Source organism: Nannobrachium achirus, assembly GCF_963921795.1.
Source record: "Nannobrachium achirus genome assembly, chromosome: 3".
In the NCBI taxonomy this organism is placed as follows: Eukaryota; Metazoa; Chordata; class Actinopteri; order Myctophiformes; family Myctophidae; genus Nannobrachium; species Nannobrachium achirus.
Window position 1 is genome coordinate 24077434 of NC_137812.1, and position 12243 is coordinate 24089676.

At 45.8% G+C, this 12243-nt stretch overlaps 1 protein-coding gene across 1 annotated transcript in view; it reads left to right on the forward strand.

Moving 5' to 3' along the window:
• The window catches only part of LOC308282110 (uncharacterized protein), a gene marked incomplete at both ends in the record, with an annotated part of 102034 nt that extends 92425 nt beyond the window's left edge, over positions 1-9609 (forward strand). Inside the window, 4 exons of the mRNA XM_080722454.1 lie at positions 25-137; positions 2281-2349; positions 2839-3072; positions 9415-9609. Coding sequence (XP_080578580.1) covers positions 25-137; positions 2281-2349; positions 2839-3072; positions 9415-9609 — 611 coding nt within the window. The remainder of the gene's footprint in view (positions 1-24; positions 138-2280; positions 2350-2838; positions 3073-9414) is intronic.
• Positions 9610-12243: the final 2634 nt, after the last annotated feature.

Genomic DNA, 12243 nt, shown 5'->3' on the forward strand with positions numbered 1-12243 from the left:
ATGATGAAGCTCTCCTCTCCACAGGTGAATACTGGATAGATCCTAACCAGGGTTGCCATAGAGACTCCTTCAAGGTGTTCTGTAACTTCACCGCGCAGGGAGAGACGTGTCTGTACCCCGACAAGAAGTTCCAGTCGGTTAGTGTGCACACACACACGCACACAGCCACGCACATGCACACGCATGCGGGCACGCAGGCACACACATGGGCATAAACCAATTACCGGTGTGTCCAAAATATAAACTTTTCAGGAAATTAAAAGAAAAAGAAGAAAAAAACACAAAACTGCCTCGTTGTTGTTAAGGTGACTTTATACATTGTCAGATTCTTGAATGTGTCCTTATATTATCATCACTTCACCCAAATCCAGCTAAAGTGGAGTTAGGAGGTTTTTGACAAGTGAATGTGGAGATAGTTGTTTTGTCCATCATTAGAATGTCAGACTAAACAACCTTGAGTTGGAGTCCAATTGAGTTAGGAAGTTTAGTCAGATTGGTTCAATATGTATAAAACCCACACCCAACGTGAAGGGTGTTCAATAGCGTTGATTTATTAAAGGAAAAAGAACAGAGAAAGAGGTTTGCTCCCGACAGCAACAAGACTCGCTGCCCAGATCCCTGCTCCATACTTCGTGACACTGCATAAACATTGTCCGCGGTGGAGAGACGGCAGAGATGATTGAATTGTATAGGATTAAAGTGCTGTTGGACAGGAAAGGAGACTGAGGGCAGAGAGAGGAGGAAGTACATGAAACACGCGGGGATGTTGCCATTATGTGGTCGACACACTATCCATCACCTAGCGGTCCCACCCCCCCAACACACACATCATACACACACACACACACACACACACACACACACACACACACACACACACACACGCATTGTTGTGAGGACGAAGACTGGAAAGAGATGGGTTTTCAAACTGCGTCTGGGAAATGCAACGAGTTAGCGACTCTAGTAGGGAGGTCACTCAACATCAGGAAGCAGGAGGGAGAAGAGTGTTTGGCCAGGTTGTCACAGCAAGGAGAGGGATCCACTACTGTAGTAGCCCCATATAGAACCTCACCTGTCGCTGCATACTGTGGGGCTTTTAAGCCGTGACATCATTTTGTAGGCAGAGGAGAATCTGCCCCCAGAGCATTTTCTGTCCCTCGCTATTTCAAAAAACAACGACTAAAAAATAACGACTAAAGTATCATTCTAACACTTTCCTTTCAATAACAAAGAGAAGAACAATGTGTAAATAGTAAAAATAGTAAAAAGATTCACGGAAACTGGGGGCAGAAATTCTCCTCTGCCTACAAAATGATGTCATACTTAACAGCCCCGTTGTGCTCCAAGATGAGGTCCTACCTACCGTGGTCTTCCAGGGCTGGGGTAGAATGCCTCCACGGTGAGGTAGAAAACACTTTTCCCAAAATTGTAACCAAAAAGTAAAGGTAGTTCCATGCTCCCAGACTATGGTTTCCCATCCCAGGGTACATAAAACATCCACTAAGGCATTGGGAAAATGGTTTAAATCGCTTATTTAGTCTCATTCAATTCGGAAAAGCCCCTGGCGTAGTCTCGCGTGGCCAGAATGTTGCCTTACGCGATTTGCAAATGCTCCCTGGCTACGCGAGACTACAGTATTGGCAACTGCCGCCGGGGGAGTTCCGGTTTAATGGGACAATGATTACAAAACTAACGAGTTAAGCGGTTGTTTCATGCCGTGGTGCATGTTTTATGTACCATGGGATGGGAAACCATAGTCTGGGAAAATACAATTTTGGGAAAAGTGTTTTCTACCTCACCGTGGCGTGGAGGCGTTCTACCCCAGCCCTGGGAGACCGCGGTAGGACCTCATCTCGGAGCACAACAGTATGCAGCGAGGGGTGAGGTTCTATATGGGACTATTACTGTAGGTGAGAACTGTATCAGCACTGGATCGGGTGTGTAGGGCTGGAACATACCTACAGGTAGGGGAGTGACACCATAGCCTTGGCTGCCTTGAAGGTACTCATGCAGCCAAAAGTCTCCATTCATTTCACACATGATTTTCATCTTTATCAACAGCTTCATAGTAAACACAACAGCAACAACGTCTAGCCCTGGTGTGTATTGTGCTGATGAAACGTCGTTAAACTGTGTAGAGTTGTGTTCTTCTGCTCTCGGGTGGCAGTTGCTGCAAGTGAGAAGCTACCCAACTTCTCTCCAAAATGGCTGCTTTGCTGTGCATATACAATATAGCCTGTTGCATTTTGTTGTTGAGGGTCTGTCTTGTCGTGTCATCAGGTGAAGCTAGCAGCGTGGAAAGGAGAGACGCCGGGCACCTGGTACAGCACCTTCAGGAAAGGAAAACAGGTAACACTGCGTGTCAGTTGTTGTTGACGCTTTTGTGTGATGCTGTAGTCCCAAACCTTTTTGCCTGGGACCCAAACAAGGGAAAATAGCAGATATACAAGAAGACAACGGGTCACTTCACGCCGCATTGTCAGCTTATTGAACGGTTCTTAAAAATGTCTTCTAATTTATGGAATTTTTATTTTATTTATTCACAAAATTAATTAGAAAACATCATTGAAATAGTTTTTTAATTTATGAAAAATGTTGCGTGTTTGGAAAATGTTTTGAAATAATAATTAAAAACTAAATATAGGAAACCCAAAAATTAAGGGACCCATAAAAATGACCCACAAACGGGTCCCGACCCAGTGTTTGGGAACCAGTACTGTAGTACGATCAAGTAGGGCATTGATAATGATTTATGAGAAAACACAAGGTAAAACATGGAGACAAGAGGTTTCCACCCCATCCATCTCCATGACGGCTGTGTGTTCCTATCCCTGCCAGTTCTCCTACTCCGGGGCGGATGGCGTTCCGGTCCACGTGGTCCAGATGACCTTCCTGAAGCTGCTGAGCGCCACGGCCAAGCAGACCTTCACCTACCACTGTCTCAACTCCGCCGCCTGGCTGAACACCGCCCCCTACGGCCACCAGCATGCACTGCGCTTCAGGGCCAGCAACGGCGAGGAGCTGACGCACGAGAACACGCACTATATCGGCACCCTCTATGATGGATGTCAGGTACGGCACTATGTTATGGACCCTCTATGATGGATGTCAGGTACGACACTATGTTATGGACCCTCTATGATGGATGTCAGGTACGACACTATGTTATGGACCCTCTATGATGGATGTCAGGTACGACACTATGTTATGGACCCTCTATGATGGATGTCAGGTACGACACTATGTTATGGAACCTTTTAGACCAGTCTCTATGATGGATGTCAGGTACGGCACTATGTTATGGAACCTTTTAGACCAGTCTATCGGCACCCTCTATGATGGATGTCAGGTACGACACTATGTTATGGAACCTTTTAGACCAGTCTATCGGCACCCTCTATGATGGATGTCAGGTACGACACTATGTTATGGAACCTTTTAGACCAGTCTCTATGATGGATGTCAGGTACGACACTATGTTATGGAACCTTTTACTATGATGGATGTCAGGTACGACACTATGTTATGGAACCTTTTAGACCAGTCTATCGGCACCCTCTATGATGGATGTCAGGTACGACACTATGTTATGGAACCTTTTACTATGATGGATGTCAGGTACGACACTATGTTATGGAACCTTTTAGACCACCCTCTATGATGGATGTCAGGTACGACACTATGTTATGGAACCTTTTACTATGATGGATGTCAGGTACGACACTATGTTATGGAACCTTTTAGACCACCCTCTATGATGGATGTCAGGTACGACACTATGTTATGGAACCTTTTAGACCACCCTCTATGATGGATGTCAGGTACGACACTATGTTATGGAACCTTTTAGACCACCCTCTATGATGGATGTCAGGTACGGCACTATGTTATGGAACCTTTTAGACCACCCTCTATGATGGATGTCAGGTACGACACTATGTTATGGAACCTTTTAGACCACCCTCTATGATGGATGTCAGGTACGACACTATGTTATGGAACCTTTTAGACCACCCTCTATGATGGATGTCAGGTACGGCACTATGTTATGGAACCTTTTAGACCAGTCTCTATGATGGATGTCAGGTATGACACTATGTTATGGAACCTTTTAGACCACCCTCTATGATGGATGTCAGGTACGACACTATGTTATGGAACCTTTTAGACCACCCTCTATGATGGATGTCAGGTACGACACTATGTTATGGAACCTTTTAGACCAGTCTATCGGCACCCTCTATGATGGATGTCAGGTACGGCACTATGTTATGGAACCTTTTAGACCAGTCTATCGGCACCCTCTATGATGGATGTCAGGTACGACACTATGTTATGGAACCTTTTAGACCAGTCTATCGGCACCCTCTATGATGGATGTCAGGTACGACACTATGTTATGGAACCTTTTAGACCAGTCTATCGGCACCCTCTATGATGGATGTCAGGTACGACACTATGTTATGGAACCTTTTAGACCAGTCTATCGGCACCCTCTATGATGGATGTCAGGTACGACACTATGTTATGGAACCTTTTAGACCAGTCTATCGGCACCCTCTATGATGGATGTCAGGTACGACACTATGTTATGGAACCTTTTAGACCAGTCTATCGGCACCCTCTATGATGGATGTCAGGTACGACACTATGTTATGGAACCTTTTAGACCAGTCTATCGGCACCCTCTATGATGGATGTCAGGTACGACACTATGTTATGGAACCTTTTAGACCAGTCTATCGGCACCCTCTATGATGGATGTCAGGTACGACACTATGTTATGGAACCTTTTAGACCAGTCTCTATGATGGATGTCAGGTACGACACTATGTTATGGAACCTTTTAGACCAGTCTCTATGATGGATGTCAGGTACGACACTATGTTATGGAACCTTTTAGACCAGTCTCTATGATGGATGTCAGGTACGACACTATGTTATGGAACCTTTTAGACCAGTCTATCGGCACCCTCTATGATGGATGTCAGGTACGACACTATGTTATGGAACCTTTTAGACCAGTCTCTATGATGGATGTCAGGTACGACACTATGTTATGGAACCTTTTAGACCAGTCTCTATGATGGATGTCAGGTACGACACTATGTTATGGAACCTTTTAGACCAGTCTCTATGATGGATGTCAGGTACGACACTATGTTATGGAACCTTTTAGACCAGTCTCTATGATGGATGTCAGGTACGACACTATGTTATGGAACCTTTTAGACCAGTCTATCGGCACCCTCTATGATGGATGTCAGGTACGACACTATGTTATGGAACCTTTTAGACCAGTCTCTATGATGGATGTCAGGTACGACACTATGTTATGGAACCTTTTAGACCAGTCTCTATGATGGATGTCAGGTACGACACTATGTTATGGAACCTTTTAGACCAGTCTCTATGATGGATGTCAGGTACGACACTATGTTATGGAACCTTTTAGACCAGTCTCTATGATGGATGTCAGGTACGACACTATGTTATGGAACCTTTTAGACCAGTCTCTATGATGGATGTCAGGTACGACACTATGTTATGGAACCTTTTAGACCAGTCTCTATGATGGATGTCAGGTACGACACTATGTTATGGAACCTTTTAGACCAGTCTCTATGATGGATGTCAGGTACGACACTATGTTATGGAACCTTTTAGACCAGTCTCTATGATGGATGTCAGGTACGACACTATGTTATGGAACCTTTTAGACCAGTCTATCGGCACCCTCTATGATGGATGTCAGGTACGACACTATGTTATGGAACCTTTTAGACCAGTCTCTCAGCCCCAGGTCACTGCAGATCAGACAGTCAGCATGTGCAGATGTGCCATTTCAATTCTTCCCTATTTATTGCTATTCCTGAAAATGCATTTTTTTTCACAGGCTTCTTTCCCTGTTTTGCCTGTCTAATTTTTATGGAAAATGGAGTGTCTTTTTGCAGAAATTCGCAAATGGCAAGAAACAACCACTCCATTCAAATTGATAAGCAGAATCCACCTTCATAGGTACATTTGAAGGTCATAAAAATAGCAAAAATAGCTGATCTACAAGCCCAATGTTCTGCAAATCCCCAGAAAATCGACTGTCTTCCGTTCAAGCTGTGTGATGGAAGTGTAGTTGTTTAAAGACTCAGTCAGTTTACAGCCAGTGAGGACTCGGAGGGAGAGGAGTGACTGACTGATTGACCGCATCCAGCCTGATTCCTTTGTTAATTTGCACTCTGACGTTTTTCAATCTTTGATATGTTATAATCCCTTCTCTGAAACGGCGGTGTGAATGGCGTTTGATTGATAGGCGACGCGAGCACTCTCATTCTCGCGTTATGTGAGGGCGTGCAGCTCAAACAAGCATGCACAGGCAGTCTCTGCAAAGTATTTCGTTAGCCTTCTTCTTTGGTTGCAGTAAAGTATGTACATGATCACTGTCTGATCCCAGTGCTTAGCTTACTCTCCCGCATGCAGAAACAGGCAGAGGAGACTGACTGTGACTGACTGGCGCCCCGGTCCGTCAGTCAAACACCAAGCCCTCCCACCAATCCCCTCCAACTTTGTAATCCCTTACAATGGAGTCAATGTCAGCCTCAAGCTTCAGGAAGCTTAGTCTGAAATCAGGCTAGAACAAACTATGAGGATCAAAGGGAGCCCCCACCCTATACTTTTAAAAACGTGCTTAAGACCCACCTTGTCACTGTAGGAGACTCCTAGGTTCACTTGTTGTGTGCGTGCGCGCGTGTGTGTGTGTGTGTGTGTGTGTGTGTGTGTGTGTGTGTGTGTGTTCCAAATATTGTACTTTTACTCCACTACATTCATTTGAAAGCTGTTGTTACTAGTTACTTTTCAGACAAAAAGTATAATATTATAAACATACATAATGATCACGCGTTGTGACCTTAAATTGTAGATCTGCTATTTTCAAACATTTTGTACTTTTACTTTCATACTTTACTCAAGAACATTTTGAATTCCGGACTTTTACTTAACACACAGTATTTCTAAATCGCAGTATTGATACTTTTACTTAAGTGAAACACGTGAGTCATTTTTCCACCACTGCTCCTATATGGGGTAGACCCGGTTAGACTCCCCCTCGAAAGAGTGCATTTCTAGAATTGAATCTCAGGTACGATGTGTAAATGCGTAGATATATTATTATTATTTTAACTTTTTTCCCCTGCTTGATCTCCTTTCCCTGGGACCTAGGCTCTGTAGCCTGACAGTGCATCGCGGGTTCGACTCCCGATCCCCACGGCCTTTGCTGCATGTCACTCCTCATCTCTCTCCCCATTTCCTGTCAGCCTACTGTCCTGTCAAAGAAAGGCATAAAAGCCCCAAAATAAATCATGAGGAAAAAAAAGACATCATAGTAGCCTACAGAGCAATTACCATATCTGGGAGAACAATAGGCATCGGCTTCACTGATTGGCTAAACTTGCCATGGGGTTTGCGCCGCTCTACTCATATAAGTGATAGCACGCTCAAACTAGCAGCATTCTGTTACAGAACAAGTCTGAATAAGTAGAACTGCATTATTTTAACTAATTCATCTACTTTCATCCAGAGTGCTGTAGGAGTGTGAAATGTTTCACTGGACCGCTCATTTCAATGAAACACCGCATAGATCCTGTCGTCATGCTGCTGTTGCCGTGGACAACAAGCTGTACTCGTTTGGGACGGAGGGCAGCAATGACAGGACTCAGATTGATGTGTACGTCTTCAACACAGTGTCTTTGAGCTGGATGAAGTTGACCCCAGTGACAACTGGAACAGGAGAACCTAAACTTGAGGTTCCCTCCTGGCGCAGGGGCCACACAGCTGTGTTGATAGAAGAGATTAGCTACATCTGGGGAGGAGTGCTGTGTGAATCCCCATTGAAGTGCTGCAACGTGCTTTATGCATTTAAGATTGACACCCACACATGGTTCAAACCCAGGGTTTCTGGTACAGTTCCAGACGAGAGGAGTTACCACTCAGCCTGTGTCTTTAGGAAGGTCATGTATATCCATGGAGGACGCATGCAACCAGCATGCAATGACATCTACAAGTTGGACACCACCACGATGGTGTGGTCTTTAATTAACACCAGAGGCACACCACCACCTGTTTCATCAGATCACTCTGCCACCATCATCGGGACAAAGATCTTTGTATATGGGGGTAGACCGAACCAGTGGAATCAGTACTACATCGGGAATCAGTACGACAACAGCCGTTTGACAGTGTTTGACACAGAGACCAACTGCTGGCTGAGCACACCTTCTGCACAGCTTCTTCCAAAAGGACGCGCGGCTCATTCAGCCTTTGCCTATAATGGAGAGCTGTACATATTTGGCGGCGGCCACCATGGCCAGTACTTGAATGATCTGTGGAAATTCAATCCAGAAACCTCCTGCTGGATGAAGGTTGAGCCCAAGGGAACAGGCCCGTGCTCAGGGATGTCTTGGATGTGCTGTTGCATGGTGGGAGATCGTATCATCCTCTATAATCATGACCTGTACATCTTAGACTTGAGACCTTGTCTCAAGACGTTATGCAAGCTAGCAGTTATTCAGTACAATCTGGAGCAGTCAGAACTCCCACATGACATCAGGTGGGAAATGGCATCCATGACTAACCAACCGCAAAAGAAGAAATAACAGAAAATAATAAACTACCCGGGGGATAAAAGTACTCTTTAAAAGAGAAAAGGCTCTCTCTCTCTCTCTGTCTCTCACACACAAGGAGTAAAGGAGTAAAGTGAAATAATAATAATAAAGAAGAAGAAGAAGAAGAAAAAACACACTTCTTAAAGGAGGAGGAGTACTAAAGAATGAGTTACTTCCTATCAATTAGGTGTGGTCTACTACCGTAGACTCTGCCGGTCATCAAATTATTGGCTCAGGAATCTCCATGAATTCAAGGCTTCATGGGGTGTAATCATAGAAAATAAGTATTTTTTTTAGAAGAGGGGGGGGGACTACTTAATTTGAATGAAACGGAAGTAACTAATAGTTACTTAGTTACAATAACTAATAGTTACAGTCAGGCCTGGAATTTCATCATTTTAGGGGCGTGGCCACTTGCCCTTTGGTGTTGTCCATTTTTTGAGGGCACAAAGGCCTAATGCCAGGGCAGGAAGGCCATCAAAGATGGGGACTCGGGAGTTAAGATTTCAGAATCTCAACAAGAAGGAGACAGAGAAGAAAGTGGTACAGTCAGCTGGGGCATTATGGCCGCCACTGTGGCCTCAGGTCATGCCATTAATTTGAGGGGCACAACGCCAAACTGAGGGGCAACGACGGCCATGGCCTTCATGGCTTCCATGAAATTCCTGCCCTGGTTACAGCCCTAGTAGAGGGATGGGTCACCTCACCGCCTCCAGGATGGAGCTCCTAGTAGAGGGATGGGTCACCTCACCGCCTCCAGGATGGAGCTCCTAGTAGAGGGATGGGTCACCTCACCGCCTCCAGGATGGAGCTCCTAGTAGAGGGATGGGTCACCTCACCGCCTCCAGGATGGAGCTCCTACTGTAGCAGAGGGATGGGTCACCTCACCGCCTCCAGGATGGAGCTCCTAGCAGAGGGATGGGTCACCTCACCGCCTCCAGGATGGAGCTCCTAGTAGAGGGATGGGTCACCTCACCGCCTCCAGGATGGAGCTCCTAGTAGAGGGATGTGTCACCTCACCGCCTCCAGGATGGAGCTCCTAGTAGAGGGATGGGTCACCTCACCACCTCCAGGATGGAGCTCCTACTGTAGCAGAGGGATGGGTCACCTCACCGCCTCCAGGATGGAGCTCCTATTGTAGCAGAGGGATGGGTCACCTCACCGCCTCCAGGATGGAGCTCCTAGCAGAGGGATGGGTCACCTCACCGCCTCCAGGATGGAGCTCCTAGCAGAGGGATGGGTCACCTCACCGCCTCCAGGATGGAGCTCCTAGTAGAGGGATGGGTCACCTCACCGCCTCCTGGGTGGAGCTCCTAGCAGAGGGATGGGTCACCTCACCGCCTCTAGGATGGAGCTCCTAGTAGAGGGATGGGTCACCTCACCGCCTCCAGGATGGAGCTCCTAGTAGAGGGATGGGTCACCTCACCGCCTCCAGGATGGAGCTCCTAGTAGAGGGATGGGTCACCTCACCGCCTCCAGGATGGAGCTCCTAGTAGAGGGATGGGTCACCTCACCGCCTCCAGGATGGAGCTCCTAGTAGAGGGATGGGTCACCTCACCGCCTCCAGGATGGAGCTCCTAGTAGAGGGATGGGTCACCTCACCGCCTCCAGGATGGAGCTCCTAGTAGAGGGATGGGTCACCTCACCGCCTCCAGGATGGAGCTCCTAGTAGAGGGATGGGTCACCTCACCGCCTCCAGGATGGAGCTCCTAGCAGAGGGATGGGTCACCTCACCGCCTCCAGGATGGAGCTCCTAGCAGAGGGATGGGTCACCTCACCGCCTCCAAAGCCATCCACCAGAGAATGATGGTGGGACGAGAGGTCAGGACGGATGGGACGATAAGCAATATTATTAGTTTATCGTGATAAAAAACACTCACAAATTTTAATTTATCGTGAAACCGTCCTCCGTGGGATCAATTCACCTTTTATTTGCAGAGCTGCATATCCGGTACCACTTAAACCCTCTATTGGTCAAATGTACTTACTGTATGATATACGTACTTGATACAGTCTTTTTTTTTCACTCTCTATCAAATGTCTTTTCCAAAAAATAGCAGATCTGCAAGTTCACAACACGTCGCAATTCTTTTTGGCAAATGTTCTGCCCCAGGATAATGGATTTTGGGGATATTTTGGTTATCGCGATAATATCGTAAATCGCGATTTCTTTGTTCACAATAATCGTGATATGAATTTTTCATTTTGTCCCATCCCTATTCAGGACCCCCCTGGTCAGATCCCAGTCTCTACGGCCCTAGTCTCGCGTAGCCAGACAACTATTCCATGATCTCAGAATGCTATATAGAGTCTGGAACTACAGCTCCTGAATGCTATATAGAGTCTGGAACTACAGCTCCTGAATGGTATATAGAGTCTGGAACTACAGCTCCTGAATGGCGAGTAATGGAAACTGGCATTTCCGTTCAAGAAAATATATTTTAAAATGTAATTTCTGCTAATGAGCAGGCTAAATATGCTTAGATGATTTTTATTTATAATGATAAATGTGCGCGATGTGAGACGGAAACGGAAATGAGGAGGAGGCTTCACTTCCGCTTTAACCAGTTACTCATCGTTCTTCTTACGTTATTCCAGACTGCAATCGTGGAGTCTGGCCTCGCGAGACTACTACGGCCCTGACCTTTCTTGAGCACACAGGGCCGTGATCGTTCAACCTCAGCATCCAATTCTGCCTTCAGCTGCTCTCTGTGTCTCTCTCTTGCTCTTCAATTGCAACCGAGGCCTTTAACAGACACTCTTTTCCAGAGTGACTTACAAGACTGTGAGATCAGAAGAAACGGCGTCAACCACCTATAATCAACAAATTGGTCGGAGGCACCTTTGTAAATCTTGCATAGAAGCGGGAAAGTCTGTTTCAGCTTAGCTGACCCACGCTGGCCATACCATAATGATTGTTATGAAGGAAATAGTTTCAACAAGTTTTTATAACTCTAAAGTGTAAGCCTTTTTTTTTTCCTTTTTATTTTTAGCTGTGTGTGAGTATGTGTGTGTGTGTGTGTGCGTGTATGTGCGTGTATGTGCGTGAGTGCGTGCGTGCACGTGTCACCGAGTGATTGTAGAAGTAAAGTATTTGCCTGAAAATACACGTCATATTGACCTCCTCTTCATTTCAAGGAATGATTCCACTCGTACAGTAAAACATACAGTAAGACATAAGGAAAGGGAAGAGGGAGGCTGTTGTTGATCACGTTGTGGAAATTCGGTTTCAGCTCCACACCCAGCTGATGGTGTTACTAGATCAGGGTCTTCAACATTTTCAGGCCAAGGACCCCTTAGTTGAGAGAGAGATTCATTCATGTCAATTCGTGTTTTCAGAGATTTAACCACCTGAACTGTCAATACTTAATAAAGTGTATTTTTCACTATGTACTTTGTCTGCTCTTATCCCCTCTACACCAAACCTCTTTGCCAAAGATAGCCGATCTACAAGCTCACAGCGCTTTAATTCGGCTGTTTGGTGCCTCCAAGATTTTGTGACTCCCCGAACCGAACCGAAATAAATTCGGCTCTAAAAGTGGAGTATGAATCGGCCCTTAGTATCTATGAGCTCACAACACACATCCCA